At 40.2% G+C, this 19,779-nt stretch overlaps 1 protein-coding gene across 1 annotated transcript; it reads left to right on the forward strand.

Moving 5' to 3' along the window:
• LOC114456172 (programmed cell death protein 10) lies at positions 1-18,619 on the forward strand. The gene is made up of 8 exons (XM_028437773.1): positions 1-139; positions 4,030-4,255; positions 4,784-4,837; positions 8,017-8,134; positions 13,050-13,176; positions 14,376-14,454; positions 14,537-14,619; positions 17,720-18,619. Exons 2-8 carry the CDS (start codon positions 4,166-4,168, stop codon positions 17,799-17,801), a joined length of 633 nt encoding a protein of 210 aa, XP_028293574.1. The 5' UTR covers positions 1-139; positions 4,030-4,165; the 3' UTR covers positions 17,802-18,619.
• The last annotated feature ends 1,160 nt before the right edge of the window (positions 18,620-19,779 follow it).

The raw sequence follows: 19,779 nt of genomic DNA on the forward strand, positions 1-19,779 counted from the left end.
CGCGTGTTTACGTAGCAACGGTCCGGAAGATGTCGCCTGGGCCAGTCCTAAAAAACTTCCGCCTTAAGTTGTAAAGAAAACACAGGAGCTAGAAGGCAATCGACGGCGGAACCCGCTTATTTAGCCTGTGTGACCAAAGGTAAACGCCATTACACCACTGACACGTGTGCACTGAGATGCCTGTATGTTTTAAAGTAGATTATTGGGCTCGCTTCCCTCAGCAGCGAGTCCAGATGTACATTTAGCAGAGCTAGCACGTAAGCTACGCTGCTCACCGTTAGCAGCTCGCCCATCGCTTTACTCGGCCACGGGCCTCAAGTAGACACCTATACGGCAGAAATCTCAACGATATACCACTTTCCATATTTTTTTTTACATGTTACATTTGGAATTCAATAACCCATGAACACCACCGGTGTAGTAATCTGAGTTTAGCAACGCAGCAGCTATCTAGTGTAGCCGTGTAGCTCTTACCTGGGGGAGTCCACATCCTCTTAGCTCACTATTAACCACTATAAATCAGTCAGACACTTTAGATAAAGAGAGTAATATGGTTAGTTAATGCGTAGAAAGGCGGTCATGTTTTTAGAAACAAATCGTGAATGTCATTTAACTCGGAGCTGAAGTGAGATGCATCACCGTCGTTTGACAATCAATACCTGACAAATGTATCTCTATATTGTTCAACATATTGACCACACTTACTACATGTCGCCACTCTAAGACTATTAGATATTATTTCAGGTGTTCTAGTCACTAAACTAGTAAATGTAGCACATTAGTTTACGTACAGTTTGCACGTCATGTTATTGTTTTCTATTGACTATCAGCTGTATTAAATTGGCCATGCCAAACTGCCACTCTATGCATACGCAGCGCCCCCCATTGGCCAGTTTAGGTCACGTGATAGGTGCACCACGTGACTTCAAGTTCCGTCAGTTTTATTTTTAGCTCATATTTATTTTTAGCTACCCCACTAACCCTTTTATTTTAGCCCTAACCCGGGAAATACCCTAAAATGTATATATTTTTTTGTATATGTATTTTTAAAAGTGGAATTTGCCGTTATAAATAAGTTCAAATGAAAAAATATATATGTGGGATTCAAACCCACGGCAGCGGAAGGAAAAATCCTTGAGTCAGGCGCCTTAGACCACCCGGCCATCTTGACACGGTGAAAACACAGGCACATTACGCTTATGTTGGAAAGGTCCGTCAATGTACCCATAGTATCGGGGGCTATGGCTACGTTTAACGTATCTATAGAAACCTTCTATTAAATTGGCAGTGGCTATTCATACGTAGCCATATCAGTATACCAACATTCTGTCCGTACGTAGCGCTGCTCATTGGCCAGTTTTGGTGACGTGATTAAGACGCTATGTACTTGTACTTCTGTTTGCTATTAACACGTAGAGTCCTAAACTATGTTACGGACATAGTACATATTTATGAATTGTTGTGATATTCATACTTGTTTGATATTAATACTTAGATTCCTACTTAGCGCCCCTCATTGGCCAGTACTTCTGTTTGTTATTAATACGTAGATTCTTAAACTATGTTACTGACTAATTAACCTTAACCCCTAACCTTCTGAAGTGGATTTTAATTTCTTGCCATCATGAATTCGTACATGTATCGCTTGTTCAGCCATTTATTCTTCTGATTTGAATGTACGGAATGGTCACATGACATCCGGTAACGTCACAGGCTACGTACGAATAGCACCGGGGGTTGGGGGTGGCGGTGGGTTTAATGTCTTGGTGGGACATTTTAAACAATTTCATGCTCCTTACTTTGTGGTAATGGTTTAGAAATAGCTGCAGTGCCTTCTACTTTTAACAGGACTGCCCTGATTGATAAGGAGGTCTAACTTCAGGGTTTGAGCTCACTAATGCACCTTCAGTGTTGTCAGAAATCCTAAAAAAAAAACCACGCATGCACATGAGAAACCTTCATTCATGAGCTTAGGTTGCTGCAGTTGCAATCGATCATTCATCTGATGTTAAACACTACCGATCAGTGATGGGATGTTTTTAAATCTCATACATATGAAGGCAGAAATCCCAGTAGTTCTGGTATTATAGGGCAACTGTCCTACTTCCTTATATTAAACACACCAACTTGTTATCTGCACCCATTGCCTAACAGACGCAGCTGTTTATTGGTGCATGTGCACGTGTCATTTGATAATGATCAATGACGTCAGGAATGATTGAGCAGATATTACCTGGTAATATAGATACAGTGTCCCACATTGATGTAAATAGTTGTTTTAATGTGCTAAAGTGATTTTTAGGGTTGATGTGTTTATTAATGTAAACGAATAAGTATCTCCAATGGTGCTTTCTGTAAACAAAAAAATAGGATTTTTTTTTTTACCAGTGACACCATTATAGTGCAATATTCCAGTAAACAAAATACTGGTTCCTTCAACAAACAGTGAAAACATTTCTGTGAAGACGTACCTGTACATTTTAGTAAAAAAGCAGGAAAGGTTTTGAAAAAAAAAAATCGATACTTAGCGGGAGCATATCGATAATCGTTCATGCGGGAAAATATTGCGATATATCGCCGTATCGAGATATTATCACATTCCTAGTCCCAATATTAATATTGGATATATGATCAATATCAGCAAAAAAAAAACAGAAAGTATATATTATGCATATTGTTTTTCTTTGATTTATTGAGGTTATTTTTCTGGCCCTTCTTCTTTTGTTTTTTAAGTTATTTCTTTGTAGAATGGTATTATATTTAAGGTTAAAATGTCTGTAACCCATTGGTTAATAATAAATTGGTCATTTTTTCTCATACCTACTGTTGCTGACTTGTTCTGTGTCTGACCAACATCTCTAGATGAGGCCGTTCCACTCTATAAAATAAACAAGAAGTGCGTACGATTTGTGCTTGTATTTTTCGTATTAACTTTTAGCACAAGACCAAATGATTGTTTTTCTGCTAAAGCCTTGTGATGCTGCTTTTAAGCCATCTTCAGTTCATACTTCATACCTTTTGTGTTTATAAAGGTTTACAGTGACAGCATTGAAGGCTCATTCAAGGGATGTCCCGATACACCTTTTTTTTTTTTTTTACTTCCGATACGATACTGATATTGCCTTGGGTATCGGCCGATACCGATATCGATCTAATACGATATCGGCGCGAATCATACATACTTTTATTACGTGTTTTATAGTGTAGAATGTTAGAAAAGACTTGATCAGGTGATGTTACTCAGACAGAGAACAATTAGGGCCCTATAAAATCCGCGTTAACGGAGTCACGGACGTTGCATTACCCGCAGCCAAGTTGTGTGAGTGCGCACCGTCTCCTCACCCACGGCACAAAGAGAGAGAGAAGTGCACTTTGTGGGACGTGAGGAAGCGCTCAGCCGCTCCTTCCAAAATAAGGTCACTATCCGTACTTGCACGGATTCGACCAGATTAAATATTCACTTGCACACACTGAAAAAAATAGTCGCATATGTGACCATTTTGGTCAGCAGGGACAAGGGACAGCACGTGTGAGTGAGTTCTGTAATGTGGCTTGTTCAGATCAATTCAACTTTATTCATATAGCGCAAATTACAACAATAGGCATCTCAAAGCACTATCAAAATATAGAAGTCTTCATAAAAAATCCACATCAACATGCATCAGCTACAGAGGGGAGAAAGTCTGGGTTAGAACGCACTCAGAGATCCGTCTAAGTCTTCTTTTCAGGCTGTTCTGAGAAGCAGTGACTCTTAAAACGAGTATTTAAAATACAAAAGAAGCAATAAAAAATATTTATATCGATATTGGTGATATTGTCATTTTCTGTATCGCCAAAATAGTAAACTTGATATATCTTGAATCTTGATATATTTCCCAGCTTAATAGACACCAAAAACCACATAATCCTCATACATAATTTCATCCTCATCACAATAATTGAAATGTACATCAGAATAAATCTGTGTTTAAAGAGTACATTTTGTAAGATTGTTGTGTCTGATCCTTTTCTTTTCAAACCCCTCTGCAGAATCTCGTCCGGCTGGAGTGGATCTGGGAGTGTGTGTGTGTGTGAGAGTGTGTGTGTGTGTGTGAGTGTGTGGGTGGGTGTGTGTAAGCAGCAGCCTCCTCTTCTCTGTCTGAACAAGAGTTGCTCCTCCTGGAGGATGACAATGGAGGAGATGAAGAATGAAGCGGAGACAAACTCCATGGTTTCCATGACGCTGTATGCTGTGATGTACCCAGTTTTCAATGAGGTAACACATTCATTGATGATGACCAAATCCATATGAAACAGGGGCTGTAAGTACCGTAATACACAGAAATCAGGCAGAGCAGGAAAGGTTAGTTGGGGAACGACGCTGCAGCTTTTAAGTTACTATTTGAGAAAAATGATTTATTGTAACCCAATCTTTATGTCTAATTGTTCATGCAACACATAGTTGAAAAGAGATAAAGTTGATACAAGGGGAACAAATGTTGATTTCCATTTTTATTGCAAGAAGAAACATTAACTTTTCTAATAATCAAAGCAGCAACATGGCTCACTGTTATTTCCCAAAGGATGGTGACACGGCTGCTGAATTAGAAGATCAAAAAAACATTTTTTAAATCCAATTTCTGTGTGATTTTGCAGATGAAATGAAAACTAGAGACAGGTTGTTTTGACAACAGCGCAAAGTCCAACTTGTCATATATTAAAGTCTTTTGAATTCCCAGTCAGACACAGTGACAGTCCCAGCATGTCCACTTTTGACAATGTTGTTTTTTTTTTCCATCCGCAGCTGGAGAGGATCGACCTATCAGGAGCTCAGACACTCAGAGCAGCTTTCATAAAGGTGAGGAGACGATCTAGAATGGAATCATTCTATGATGTCCCGGATGGACGTAGTTTTTAGTTTTCAGCCACACATGTATTCCCGTTGACCAAAGCAAAGTAAGCTGGGATAAACCTTTGTTTTCTTAGGGAAATACCGCTGCCACACATTATATACAGTATGTGTCTTTAACAGTAGTTTGTGTAAAGATGGCCATGACGATGCTATCTGTTAGCGGGGAAGCTATAGAAAGTCGTGCTACTCCGTCATTGCACGCCACAACCCATATACGGTAATGCTCCGAAAAGCAACATTAAAATCCAAAATCTAACTTCACGATGGATATATTAATATAAAATATTTTGTGGATGTGCTGTTTAGGGTGGGTTCTTCCATGAAAACTGGTGTCATGTGCCTTTGAAATGAGAAGAGCCGAAAGACTGACTTCCGGATGCTAACCAGAGGATTAATTTTTCACTCCACACTTTGTGGTGGTAAGCTACTGCTCTAACTGGTTTGGCTGTAGTTTTCCCTCTCAGCCTCTGACGCTACAAGCCAAATCTAGGCCAATTTCTAAATGCTGAATATTGAATGTAGGTGAAGTTTGATATGAAGCACTCAATTGTAAATTCATGACAACACAGCTGGAAGAGAATCTGTGTTATGGGTAAAAGCTCAGGAAATAGTTTGTTTTTTTTTCTCTCTGCGACAATGAAAGCACGTTTGTGAATCAGGCACAGTATTGTTTATGACGTTAGGTTAAATTAGTGTGAAATGGTGGAACAGGAAGTCAATGGAATGAATCTCTGTAGGAAGTGAAAGGTTACGACTGGTAGATAAAAACAGTTTTCTCTGGATTTGACCTGACGAGGTGTTAATGGCATTAAACTACACATGAGGAACATGCGGGCCCGTTTCAGTTCATACAAAGCTAAATTAAGTTCTGTTCTAAAATGTTGTGACAGCGACACTGGGGCTTTGTGCATTTTTTTAATGCCATTTTGACCTAATTTTCTTTTTAATGTTTTGATTTGCTGAATTTATCTCCAACAAATCATGTTGTATATCAGTGGTTCTCCAACTTTTTTTTGGCTCAAGTTCCTTCTTTCTCTTATTTCTGAATCCAAGTACCCCCCTTTGTCCGATGACAACATTTTCCTCAGAATACTGTGAAAAAACAACTATAGAGCATAATGATGGATGAATAAGGGATAACACACGTTTTAAAGAATCTCATTTTGTAAATAAGTGGAATAAAAAAGTATAGACCCATGCCACATGACCTCACAGGTCACATGATGTACGGCCCTCCGCCATGTTGGAAGAACAAGCCACCGCAGGAAACGTTTTGAAACCATAGACTGTATATAGCGAAGCAGAGCGTACACAGTGATGATAAACTTTTGTGCCGTGTTTGGGTGTTCTAACATGGCTGGGACTGGCGTACACAAGTCTTTCTTCAGGATAACAGCTGTGAGAACCACCCAAGGGGAAAAAACCGAGGTGCGCTGTGCAGGGCTGACCTGAAAACAACAAGCCTGTACCAGTACAGGATCTGCTGATCACATGAGTGGTGTAGCAGAGGTGTGACTGATTGCCTGTATTATATAAGCCTGTTCATTGTAGCCATGTTGTCTGTTACCCTGATGAAGGTCATTTGACCGAAAGCTTGGGAAATGACCTTGTTTTATTTGCATTGATCCAAGTGTGCACATCTATTTTTCATACAAATTTATGTCATCAATAAAATAGCCCAGATTCTGAAAAACCAGCATTCCACACAAAAATTAGCCTACTTACCCTGGATTTAACCACATTGAGTTCATTATGAATAAAAGCAGCTACTTCAAAAATCCAGCCACAAACAAACTGGTTGTAAGCTTCTAGTTCCTTGTAACTTTTCATGTGGTCCATTGTGTATGTGCTTGATGTAAAGATGACGATGTCAGGATAAGTCACTCCTGGGCAATAAGAGACATCTTCATTCCATTTGTCAACAGGAACATTGTAGAGGTCATTCCCACAGATCAGACCCAGTTTCTCCTTGTCAGCATAATTCATGTTCTCCAACATATTGAGGCCAAACAGAGACCTTCGACAATTGTTTAGCACGTGGGCGGCTTTCAATAAGTCAAAAAATAACACTGTTATTCAAGTAAACACACCCGCACAGGTGCATCCGTATAGGGCCGTCATCTTCCGAGATGGCCGTAACGTCAGTCGCTAGGGTCTATTTGGTGTCTTCTGAATAGATTTATTTCTATGATTTTTATAATTTCTTTTCATCTCCTGCCTAGTTTGGAACCATGACTAATCTTTGTATTTTAAGTTCCATTTTTTTTTTATTCCATTTTGAGCCATCTGTCCCCATCAAGGACTTGCCCCCCCCCCCATATTTTTAATGCTTTTATTTGTTAATTTTCTACTCTCAATTACCCACTATAATGCCATTGCATACCCCCATTTGAGAAACACTGTTCTAAACCATTGAAGTAGATCCTAAACAGAACTCCTGTCACCTTTTTGTTATGTATCGTTGCTGTTCCAGCATTGCTTTAAAGGTTCCATCTGCAGTTTATGTGAAAAGCATGGATTATCTGATATAATTCCCAATCTCACCTGTTTTAATAATACATCTTAGGAGCTCAATGTTCTTCATTTTCCAACACCTTATTACTGATAATTAGTTGGGGTGCAGATTCTGTGAGATACCTTCTGCCTCACTTCTGCTTTGATTTTGTTGCGATAATAAATCAATCGCATTAAAAAGTGCTGCAGGTGAGCAGCTGCATTCACGTCTGTGCAGATGAAATATTAATGTAGGGGAATCAGCTGTGTGCTCCCACAAACCAAAAGGAGATGTGCTCACCTTACAGCTGTTTTACGGTGACATTTGCAGGTCTTTTGTCCACTGGTTCCACTGATTAGTCCCCCCGCTGCCCCTGCTGCGTCCACTCACTGACTGTCAAAGTTGAATAATTCAGGAGCAGAGCTTTTCTGCATTCATCTGAACTGCTCACAGCAGACAGCTGGCATTCAATAATGCTTCAAGCCTTTTTTTCCCTCCTCAAAGTCTCCAGCTAAGCAGCCTTCTAGCCTTTGTTGGAGAAGACAAACTGAGTTTTTGTTACTTTTCTATCCAATCACATTTGACAGGGTTAATTGTCTCTCTCTTATCCATGATGCTTTTTATTTTTCAGGCGGAGCGGGAGAATCCTGGTCTCACTCAGGACATCATAATGAAGATTTTGGAGAAGAAGAATGTCCAAATCAACTTCACGGAGTCCCTACTGCGCATGGCAGCTGATGATGTGGAGGGTGAGTAATTATTAGCGATGATGCTGCTGATGCTGCTTTTGTTAATCAATACTGATTACTCATTAGGGCCAAGTACAGAGATCAGTACATCATATTCTAAATGCAGATTTAGTTTTTCATGATGTAGAACACAGATATCAAACTTGTTTTAGTTCAGGGGCCAAATACTGAGCAGTTTGATCTGAAGAGGAAACTAGATTGTGCCCTAGTTTGCACTTGTACGTATGCATACAATACCAAATATGTAAGAAACTGTGGAGGCTAAGAAGGATGAGACAGACCAGAGGAGTCGAGTTGGTTTTTTCTTTATTGCCTCCAACAGCAGGACAGTTCCCCTGTCAAACACATCTCCCTTGCGTCACAGCACTGCCTCTTTTAACACCTCCCTGCTAACCACACACCACCACTCCATTCTGGTTGAGAGAACCTCCCCCAGGTGCACACCACACAGCCCCCCCGAATAATCAGTTTTTTCATTTTTAGTTGTAGTGCCATTCTGTTTTTTTTTTTTAGTCCCGCTTAGGAGGTCTGCACACCTGACCATAGCGGCTGCGCTGCACCACCACAGGAGCACGTGCTGGCACTGGCATTAACGCAGGTGCAGGAGACCCTGTGGCAGCTGACACCCACGTCTTGGGGGCTGTGCCACCTCCACCGGCTGCTCTGGCATGATGTGGGCAGGTTTCAGGCGGTCCACTGAAACCCGGACCTGTTTACCCCCCATGTCCAACACAAAGTTCTTTGGCCCCGCCTCCAGGACGTGAAAAGGGCCGTCATACAGTGGCTGAAGTGCGGAACGGTGAGCATCATGCTGAATGAAGACGTAGTCGGCTGCCATAAGGTTTTTCGGGACATATGACCGGGGAAGGCAGTGATGAACTGGAATTGGGTCGAACACGCGGGCTGTCTCTGTGAAGACTGGCCGTCAAGCTGTGACCGACCACGGTTCTGATGGCTTTTGCAGGAACTCTCCAGGGACCCGCAGCGGCTGACCCAACACCAGCTCTGCAGATGACGACTGGAGATCTTTCTTTGGGGCCGAACGCAGGCCCAACATGACCCACAGCAGTCGGTTGACCCAGTTCATTGGCTTGTGGGTGGAAAGCCGCCGTCCAGTGTAGCTGCACTCCCATGCCTTTAGCCACCTCTTTCCAAAGCTCCGAGGTGAACTGGGAGCCTCTGTCAGAAGTGACGTCCATCGGCGTGCCGAAACCGGCCACCCAGGTGGCTATGAAGGCGCGTGACACCTCTGCAGACGTTGTTGTCGACAGAGGGACCACCTCTGCCCACCTGGTGGTCCTGTTCACCATGGTGAGGAGGTGAGTAAAGCCCTGGGAGGGAGGCAGCGGACCCACCAAGTCCAGATGCATGTGATCGAACCACCTCTCAAGAATCAGGAACGGCGCCAGGGGGGCCTTGGTGTGACGGTGTATCTTGGACCGCTGACACGCCACACAGGAGGCTGCCCAGCCCCTAACAACCTTCCTGAGGCCTGGCCAGACAAACTTTGCCCCTACCAGCTTCACTGATGCTCTCACGCCTGGATGCGATAGGGCATGAACAGCATCAGAGACCTGCCGTCTCCAGCCATCAGGTACCATGGGGCGGGGCTGCCCTGTAGACATGTCACAGAGGAGTGTGGCGCCATTTTAATGGAAGACCACATCCTGCAGCCGTAAACCTGTGGCAGCTGTCCTGAAGGCCTGGATCTCAGAGTCCGTCTGCTGGTCGCTGGCCATTGCAGCGTAGTCCACCCCAAGGTGCACAGAGTTCAAGTGTGCCCGGGAGAGGCAGTCGGCCACAGCATTGTTTTTTCCAGCCACATGCTGAATGTCTGTGGTGAACTCTGAAATGGCAGAGAGGTGGCGCTGCTGCCACCCGGACCATGGCTCCGAGGTCTTGGACATGGCAAAGGTGAGGTGTTTATGATCCACAAAGGCAGTAAACTGCCGACCTTCCAACAGGAACCTAAAATGACGGATGGCGAGAAAAAGAGCCAAAAGTTCTCTGTCGAACGTGCTGTACCTCCTCTCATTGTCACGCAGTTGCTTGCTGAAAAACGCCAGAGGCTGCCAGGCTCCAGCCACCAGCCACGCACTGTTCACATACCACCCCCACTGCATAGTGGTGAGCGCTATCGATGCCGTTGGAGATGGGTGGGCCAGCATGGTGGTGTCGGAGAGCGCAACCTTGGCCTTTTCGAAAGCCAGGATCCTTTCTGAGGACCAGTCCACGTCCTGCTTTGCCTTTCCGCCCCTCAGCGCGTCATACAGAGGATGCATCAGATGAGCTGCATGCATGATAAAGCGATTGTAAAAATTCATCATGCCCAGGAATTCTTGCAGTGCCTTGTTATTTTTCGGGCGTGGAAAGGCAGTGATCGCTTTCACCTTAGCCGGTAAGGGCACCACTCCCCGTGAGGATACCTGGTGGCCCAGAAACTCGATCTCTGAGAGTCCAAAACAGAGACAGAAGACACTCCGCTCGCTGGAACAGCCGGAGGAGTTGGGCTTTGAGGGCGGTGTACTTCCCTTGAACCGGTGGGTCACAAAGCAGCGTCATCACTCGGCGAGTGGTGGAGGAATCCAGCACTGCGACAACGTGGAAATACTTCGTGTCGTCTGCCGTAACCCCTCGGAGGTGGAACTGAGCTTCAATGTGCTGGAACCACTGCTTCGGATCGTGCTGCCGGCTTCGACAGACATAGCAAATCTCCCTTGCGTCACAACACTGCCTCTTTTAACACCTCCCCGATAACCACACACCACCACACGTCACCGACACACCCACTCCATTCTGGTTGAGAGAACCTCTCCCAGCTGCACACCACAAAACCAACAATATCCAAGCAATAAGTTGCAGATAACAGTTCCAACAGGATCTTCACTTTAAATTTTCAAGATTTGTGACTAATTTTTATTTAATTAAAGAAAAAGTTATGTAATTTGATGAAACTTAAAATATTAAAAGAAGAATTAGTAGGGTTTTTCAACAGTTTAACACTAAGAACGACTTCAGTCATGTGATATAAGCCCCTGCAAATATTGTTCAGTTTCATTTGCACAATGGTTCAGTTTTCTCTGTCATTTTCACTTTCTCCTGCGGGTCGCATTGGATGCTCCTTGAGTTTGACACACGTGATGTAGAAGATATACTTAAATTATCAATGCATACAGAGTTATTATATCAAAGCTGCCTACCACAAATTTTATTTGATAAAAATGTAGTGCCTCATAGATAAATGAATAGAATAATTTACCCTAAAAAGAGAAAAGGTTGAAAATGATTCTGGAAAGTTTGTTTTCATCTCCACTGTAAATACTCTATGTTGGCTTTTTGTGGTATTGCATTGTGGGATGTGGAGTCCCATAGATGGATGTAGTGTTTTTACTTCATTCTTACAGTGATTTCTTGTGTTTCTTCGCCAAACAAGGAGGGAAGTGATTTTCTTGATATCATATTTGTTCTAGTTTGTTCTGGGTATTCTCTAAAAACACTTCAATGCACCTACCTTCATGACTCCACGTCCCACAATGCAATGCTCGAAAATGTCAACAAGCGGCAATTTCAACCATTTACATTTTTTTTCCTGAGTAAACGATCTTTGATTAATTCATCAGTGAGGTATGCACCAGGGTTGGGGTCAATTATAATTGTAATTGTAATTTCCAAAATCTGTTTAGATAATTGACTTGAAAATTCTATAAAAATGGTCAAAACTGGGGGACCGTGTTACAGTTTTATGTACAGATACATATGTAGTTAACAATTATTAAAATGTGTTTTATAACAAGCTTTCCCACATTTCACCATTTTTAAATCAAGGGGTATACTCGTAAAAGGCTGTGACGCCCACACCAAAAATATTAAAACCTATATTTTCATTGATTAGGAAGCCTAACAAGGTAATCAATAGATAGGAATTAAATGAGATGATAGGTATATGTTTTTAGTGTATTTTAAAGCTCAATTAGGACACGTTATCATAGAAGACGCTTACACAAGAGGAAGGTTAACTTTTATTTGGTAATTTATTTCAGGCTCAGTAATTGTGATTAATTATAATTGAAATTTAGTCATTGTAATTGACTTTCTGAGGATAAAAAAATAATTGTTGTTTAATTGAAGAAAATACAGGTCATTGTAATAATATGTCAACTGTAATTGAACATGGGTAATCGAAAACATAATTGTAATTAAAAAATGTAATTGACCTCAACCCCGATTGTAATTGAGAACATAATTGTAAATAATTTAATTGTAATTGGGGGAAAATGCCGATCACTGTAATCATTACTGAACTGTAATTGAACATGGGTAATTGAAAACGTAATTGTAACTGAAAAATGTAATTGACCCCCATACCTGGTATGCTCTATGGATTAATCTGATTAAAGATGTTTGTGTCCAGCAGTTTTAAGTTGTAATATTTATTTAAATAGCTTTGAGCTAATAAGTTAACCTGTTTTATATATCTTAAACATGGTACAGTTACTACAGTACCGTTCTGACCATGTGTTTTACAAGCTCAGCCCTCTGCTGTCAGACTGATTAGCTATAGTATAAAGCAGCAATGCTACTGATCAGCAGGGAGGTTCTTCCTGCAGCTGTGCTGCCTAATGAAGGTGTGCACGCTTAATAATGTGGGAATCTCCTAACAAGGACCCAACACTGCGAGAAGAAACCATCCAACCCTGAGTTTAGTTAGACAGCTCGTCCTCTGGGTTAAATTCTTTGTTATCATGACTCCCAGTGGCGTTGTTAGACTTTTCCTGCAGCGTTTGCAGTGCTGTAGGCTCCTCCATATTACATAGGGCGTTGTGGTGGTAACTTCTTCCAAGCTTCATTGGGTGTCTTTTTAGAAACCGCTCCTTAGCTGCACTGACCTGACAGCCCAACATCCTTCTTTCCTCAGAGTTCATGATCGAGCGACCCGAGCAGGAGTTCCAGGACCTAAACGAGAAGGCCAGAGCCCTGAAACACATCCTCAGCAGAATCCCTGATGAGATCAATGACAGAGTACGCTTCCTACAAACTATCAAGTGAGTGCCAGTGATTCTTACACACACCATGTATATACAGTATATTGTTTTTATCATGTCTTGTATGTTGCAATAAAAAAAAACAAGTTTTAGAATTAAAATAAGCATCTTTAAATGTTTGTTTTTCCGTGACCAATTTTTTTATTTAGCACTTTAGAGTAGCCATTAAAGGAAAAAAGAACATAAACACCCATTCGGATGTATGAATATACAACAAAAAAAGTAATAATAATAATGTGCATGGGAGTGGTAGAAGCCAATAGGCTTACAAATAAAAAGCCGATCAAAGACCCTATTATATCCTTAGTAGAATAAGGATATTTGATCAGGGACCTGTGGGGGCAGCTGCAGCCACCGCTTGACTGACGGAAGGACCCCGCATTTATATCATATGAGTGTTTCAGTTGTCTTTCATAATCAATGTGCTCTAAAAAAATCTAAAAAAGTATGTCGGCCATTGGCTGAATTAAAAAAAAAAAAAAAAAAATTGGTATCTGCATCGGCCTTTGACGATCCCATATCGGTCGACCTCTATTTTGAAGTGCTTCAGATATGGGTTGTGTTATGATCATATTTCTTATGATATATACAGTATATAATATATTTAAAAAATGAAAAGTACCGTGGATTTTCGTAAAATGACAATTACCTTTTACAAATGTTACATCAGCTAAAAGTTGTTTGTTAAATGCTAGTAAATAAGGAAGATGATCATTTTCTATGAAATGTAATGAAAATGAAACAGTTGCATAAATTAGGAGAAACAAAATATGCATGTTGAAACTTAGATGTCCTACTTTTTTTACATTAGTACCCTTCCTTATTATCTTACCCTCTAATTACAATGAAAGCGTAGTACTTTAGTATTTTGAGAAGTGCTTTTCTAACTGGTAGTCTTTAGGACTATACAGTACCTATGAAGTAGCTCACAGTTTCAGGAATGACGTCTGTTTTAAATATACAAGTACACACCTTGGTTTCATGTCTGATACTAGGATTGGTATTTGCATTACAAACTATAAAGGCCCAAATGCTAAGCTGCCCCTTATTTCCATCGATCAGGGCTCTCTATTTGTCTTTCTTTGGTCTGCACCTCTGTTGTTTTCTATAGAATTGTGATTATGACAACACGCACACACACACACACGCAGAGACAGAGGTGTTTTTTGTGTTTTTAACTTTCATCTTTTCCTTCACAGAGACATAGCCAGCGCCATTAAAGAGCTCCTGGACACAGTGAACAACGTCATTAAAAAATATCAGTACCAAAACCGCAGAGTGAGTAACCGCTCCATGTGCACACTTAATGTAATGTTTATATATTTAATTGATGGTCATTCCTTTCCTTTTCCATCTCCAGGCCCTGGAACATCAGAAAAAGGAGTTTGTGAAATACTCTAAAAGTTTCAGCGACACCCTCAAAACATACTTCAAAGATGGGAAGTAAGTTGAGCAACAGTGAAGCACATCACGAGCCAGCGGGCTTCACATTCTTCACCACATACACGTACTGACAACTACTCACTCATAGCTTTCAAGGATTCTAGCACAGATTCACTGGCTTTGCTGGTAAATCATCAGTTTTATAATCCCATCTTCATCAAAACAATCTGCTACCACAAGACGCATCTACTTCCTTATATATCTACTGAAATAAGGATCATACATTGGTAAACACTAGGGATGTGAAATGCCATGAATCTTGACGATTCACGATTTGCGTGTCATGATATATCCCAATACTAAACAATACCATATACAATATGTCACGATATATTGTGATATCAATAATTACAAGTTTCACTTTTTCAAGTACAAATGATATGAAATACATTTTTTTTTTTTTTTTTAAATGAAAGTAACCACATGCACATTTATACACATTTATAAAAGTGTCTAGTATGTTTAATGAAAATAAAGTGCAATCAACTTCCAAGTTAAACTGCATAGAGGAGTGAGGTAGTTTAACAAGGTCTGATGTGGTTCACTGACTATGCGTTTATACATATGTTAGCGCATTTACCGTAAATGTTTTTTTGTTAAAAATTATGATTGGGAAAAAAAATAATTTGGACATTTTTTGTATCAATACGATAATCTTGCAGTGAAATTCTGCGACATATCACTGAATCGATTTTTTTCTTCCACCCTTAATAAACACATATGGTTATACTTACACAGACTCCTTTAGAAACACACTGCTGGGCAATAAAACACATAAATAATCCAGGCAGGACTTTAAAGGTCCCATGTCATGCTATTTTTCACCCATCTCCATTTGTTCTAAGAACCACAAAAACATAGTATTTGAGGTTTATTTTCTCAAACTCGCCTGTTTTCCAGAGTTTTAGCCTCTGAAAAGTCACTTTTGAGCAACTCTACACAAAGAGGCTGATTTGTGGCCTACTTATGAATATTCATGAGTGGGCGTGTCTATAGACGGGACACTGACTTCCTCCTCCCCGCACAGTGACGTAGGGCCAGAGGACGGCCCGCTCTCCTCCCACCCTCTGTAGCCGAGCTCATGCTGCTTTATAAACACGAGACAGAGCGTAGGGGCGGGGCTTTCACTGGTACATACATAGACTGTAGAAAATACATACATCTCATTTGACATACATGTCAATCACGGCAGAGAGCTTCCTGCCACCTGGAGGCGGTGCTTCTCCAGCTCGGTACATTTTGGGCATGTGTATGAAGCACAAATAGCAACTTTTATCATGTTTAAAGCACAGAAAAGTCGATTTAGTGTAACATGGGCCCTTTAAATATGTTTTAATGACTTTCTAAATGCAAGGTTGTAAATTCCTGATTCAGACATCCTGCATTTATTGTAATCAATGACTGGATTTTAACCGAGGAAAAACTTTTCACACCCATGTTTTTTTCTTCTAATAACACATTTCCAGGCTTTCTGGCTGTCTTGCAACAGTAACAGTATGTCCTAAAAACTACAGGGAAACAACTCTCGGGGGGGTAATATTATATATATATATATATATGTGTGTGTGTTGTATTTTTAAGTTTTGTCCATGTCAGCAGAACATTTGTTAAAAGTTTTTTTTTATTTTTATTTGCAGAATGTGCATTTTTGTCAAAGTTTATGATGCAAGACTAGTGACTGAAGTTTTACTGTTTCCACATGGAGAGAGTAAACAACAGCAATGGGTTATTTATTTTTTAATTTATTTATAGGAACAATAACGTAAAGGGATTTTTGAGCTCATGCTGCTGCGCTAGAACACACTTGAGGTGAAAGAGAGCAGGAGTTGCTGATTAGCAGGTTTAAATGTCAACTTTTTGGACAAAATGAGCTAAAGATAGAAAGCCAACGAGTCTGTATCACAGCAGTAAGAGTATATTTAGCTCCTTTTTTTTTTATTAACAAAGGTTGTCTGAAATATAACATCAATGGAACCATGAAAGTCAGAACTTTTCATTTTTTTGAAGTTGGGAAACAGTTTGTGAATGTATTCCTGGTGCTGAAACAATAGTTTTCATCAGAAGTAATATTGAGTAAATGAATTCAGTTCACAGCCTAAATCAGAGGTCACAACCTATCTGAAACTGAGCTACTTCATCGGTACCGTATATTAAATACTACATTTTCATGGTTTCACTTTAATTAGAGGCTAAGCTAAAAGCTCAAATATACAGTACAACAGGGGAGTCTGCGCATGTGCCAGGCCTAATATCTGCAAAGAATTTCATAGAAAAATCAATTTTCCTATTTTACTAGCTCCTAACTAACAACTTTTAACTAATTGTAAAATTTTACAATTGTCATTTTATGAAAATCCACCTCGCTTTTTTAAAAAGTACATATCATATATCATATTATATCTAACATACCACTGACCATGCACCACATCTACAACACTTAAAAACATGTTTCACAATGTTGCAGTGAAAATAAGCATTTAAAGATGGTTAATTTAATACTAAAACAATATTTAACTGTGAGTTTGAATCCTGGAAAGTAAATCAGGTGTTTTAGATGGAGGTCAATGGACGTCACATTGAGGACATGATGTGATAGAAAGTAAATATATTTGTTCAGTAGTTTTTTTTAGTTTGGTTTAACATAATTGTCAGTGCTTTTCATTGTGATTTTTTTTATCTAAACTAATTGTAGGGTTATGGGACTTAAACTGCTTTATATCAACATATCAGGTCATTTACATTGGAACTAAAGTAAAATAAACAGAGAAGTAACTTACATCCTATCAGGAACAAGAACAAACAAACAAAATCTTGTTTGAGGTAAAATATTTTAGTTTGATTTTACACATTGTTGTTCTCATCTGAAAGGGAAACCCACAGACGGGCGACGCAGCGAGTTTGTGCTTTGGCTCGGGTGCTCATTTGTTTATTAAACCTGTGGTTTGACTTTGAAAGGCTGCAGCACGCTGACTCAGTTAGGCTCCGCCTCTGTTGTCCCTGTCTTTTGCCAGCTGTTAAAACCACATCTGCAAGACCTCTGCGCAATGTTTTCTCAGGTGGCCGATGTGTTTTTCTATATTTATTTTTTTCTGTTCCTCAGGGCAATAAACGTCTTCATCAGTGCAAACCGGCTCATCCACCAAACCAACCTCATACTGCAGACCTTCAAAACCGTGGCCTAGTCCTGCTCGCCCCCAGAAACCACAACGTCACCCGAATCCTGTGGGGAGCAACTGCTAGAAAAGGCGGAAGCTTGAAGAGCGCCTCACCCATATATGTAAATTAGAGTTGATTTTAGGGTTGAGGTAGATTTTTTTTCTTTTTTTTTTTTTCTTTTTATTGGAGTCAAGAGTCTAGATTCCAGTTCCAAAGACTGAAAAGTGCCATTTGTTTCTCCAATGAGGATTTTCCAGTCTTGAAGTGGAACTGAACGGGCCCAAAAAGTTTTTGGTTAAATGATTTTATTTGGACAGTTTTAATTTATAACCCCCAGTCTTGTTGGGAAGTGGTGAGGCGAGGTGTTAAATAAAGACTAATTGCCATTTTTTTTCTAATATATTCATGTTGATCATCATACTTTTAGCTTTTCCGTCATCTGAGACCACATTCAGTAAAGGTGAAGTCTCAGCCGTCAGTACTGGTTTTTCCTCTTCTCGCCTCCGATTCGCGTCATTTTGCCACAGTTCGTGCACACAGGCTTGACCGAAGCACCCGAGTGCAGGTGAAGAAGTCACAAGGCGAAGGAGTTCCGTGTTGGACATTTGAGAGGCCGACTGATTTCAGATTCCCCTTTTCTCCTTAACAACAGAAGACGGAAAGCCAGATGACTTCCAGCACAGCGTGCGCCTTACCAAGTCCTGTAACATTCCCTCCTCTCAGAGTGTAATGAAGTGGAGCCAGTCCCTGCTGTGGAGGGATGTAGAGAGAAAGTTCTGTATTTAACTGATATCTGGTTGCAAATGTTCAATAAATAGTTTCCAAATGATGATACTATTTTAAATGTGTCCGAGTCCAGTGTATTTAAGGAAGCTTTTTTTTAATCTACTTTCCTACTGCTTTTTTTTTTTTTATCAGGCTCAAAATATTGTAAGTGTGGTTTAAACTCCTTATTTTTACCAGTGTTGATTTATTTTCTGTTAGCAGGATTTTTATCCCCCACCATAAAGTGGAAGGAGGATATAGGTTTGAGCTCCGTCCGTCCAGCCTTTCTCAAAAACTGTTTAAGATAGGATAAACAAATTCATTGTGTGGCTTCAGGGTATCAATACCTTGATGGAGTTCGAAAAAGAGAAGCGCGCGATTTTTTTTTCCACAGTTATTTTTTCTGCAGTGATTGCCCTGTTTTGTTTTTTGGGCTCTGTTCGAGGTATCTTCAAAGGACACAGCTTTTCTCAGAAACCGTTTAAGATGGGATAACCAAATTTGGTGTGTGGCTTCAGGGTATCAATACCTTGATGGAGTTCGAAAATGAGAATTGTTCACTCCAGAGTTATTGTCCTTGTTCCTTTTTTTGACTCTATTCCAGGTATCTTCAAAAACGACAGCTTTTCTGAGAAACCATTTAAGATAGGATAACCAAATTTGGTGTGTGGCTTCAGGGTATCAATACCTTGATGGAGTTCGAAAATGAGAAGAGCGCAATTATTTTTTCCAGAGTTATTGCTCTTGTTTCTTTTTTTAAGATAGTAATTTTTTATTCTGATGTGATAATATTTTCTTATGTATACATCTAAGTTCTTAGATTTAGGACATTTAGGCAAAGGTTGTGAGTTATAATGAGAACCTATCTGGCGGAGGATGTTGATGACTGTCTTCTTGTTTCAAAAGTTCTTGAGAAATTATAACCAAAGAAACACTTTGCACCATAGAAGATTCTATTAAATTTTGGAGGTGATCCAGATCAATATACTGAATCTGGATTAGTTTCAGAAATCTAAAAAAAAAAATATTTCTCTCATAATTGGTGACATTTAAAATACAATTCCTATCTTGGTTCCTAATTGACTGATTTTATTGAAATTTGAGTCGGTTATGTCAGGTTGGTTCATCAATTACGCCACAGAGTTTCATCTGAATCAAATCCAGATTTTCTTTAATTGCAATTTTTGAAAGAAAAAAAGAAGGGGGGGGGACGTTCATGCATTTAGACCTATTGTATCT

Source organism: Gouania willdenowi, chromosome 22 (assembly GCF_900634775.1).
Source record: "Gouania willdenowi chromosome 22, fGouWil2.1, whole genome shotgun sequence".
Classification (NCBI taxonomy): Eukaryota; Metazoa; Chordata; class Actinopteri; order Blenniiformes; family Gobiesocidae; genus Gouania; species Gouania willdenowi.

What these genes read in the sequence shown, in the direction of transcription:
- LOC114456172 (XM_028437773.1), top strand. Translation starts at nt 4,166, where the DNA reads ATGACAATGGAGGAGATGAAGAATGAAGCGGAGACAAACTCCATGGTT. An exon ending in TCAGAGCAGCTTTCATAAAG is followed by an intron (nt 4,838 to 8,016) that starts GTGAGGAGACGA and finishes TTTATTTTTCAG; the next exon opens with GCGGAGCGGGAGAATCCTGG. An exon ending in CGCTTCCTACAAACTATCAA is followed by an intron (nt 13,177 to 14,375) that starts GTGAGTGCCAGT and finishes TTTCCTTCACAG; the next exon opens with AGACATAGCCAGCGCCATTA.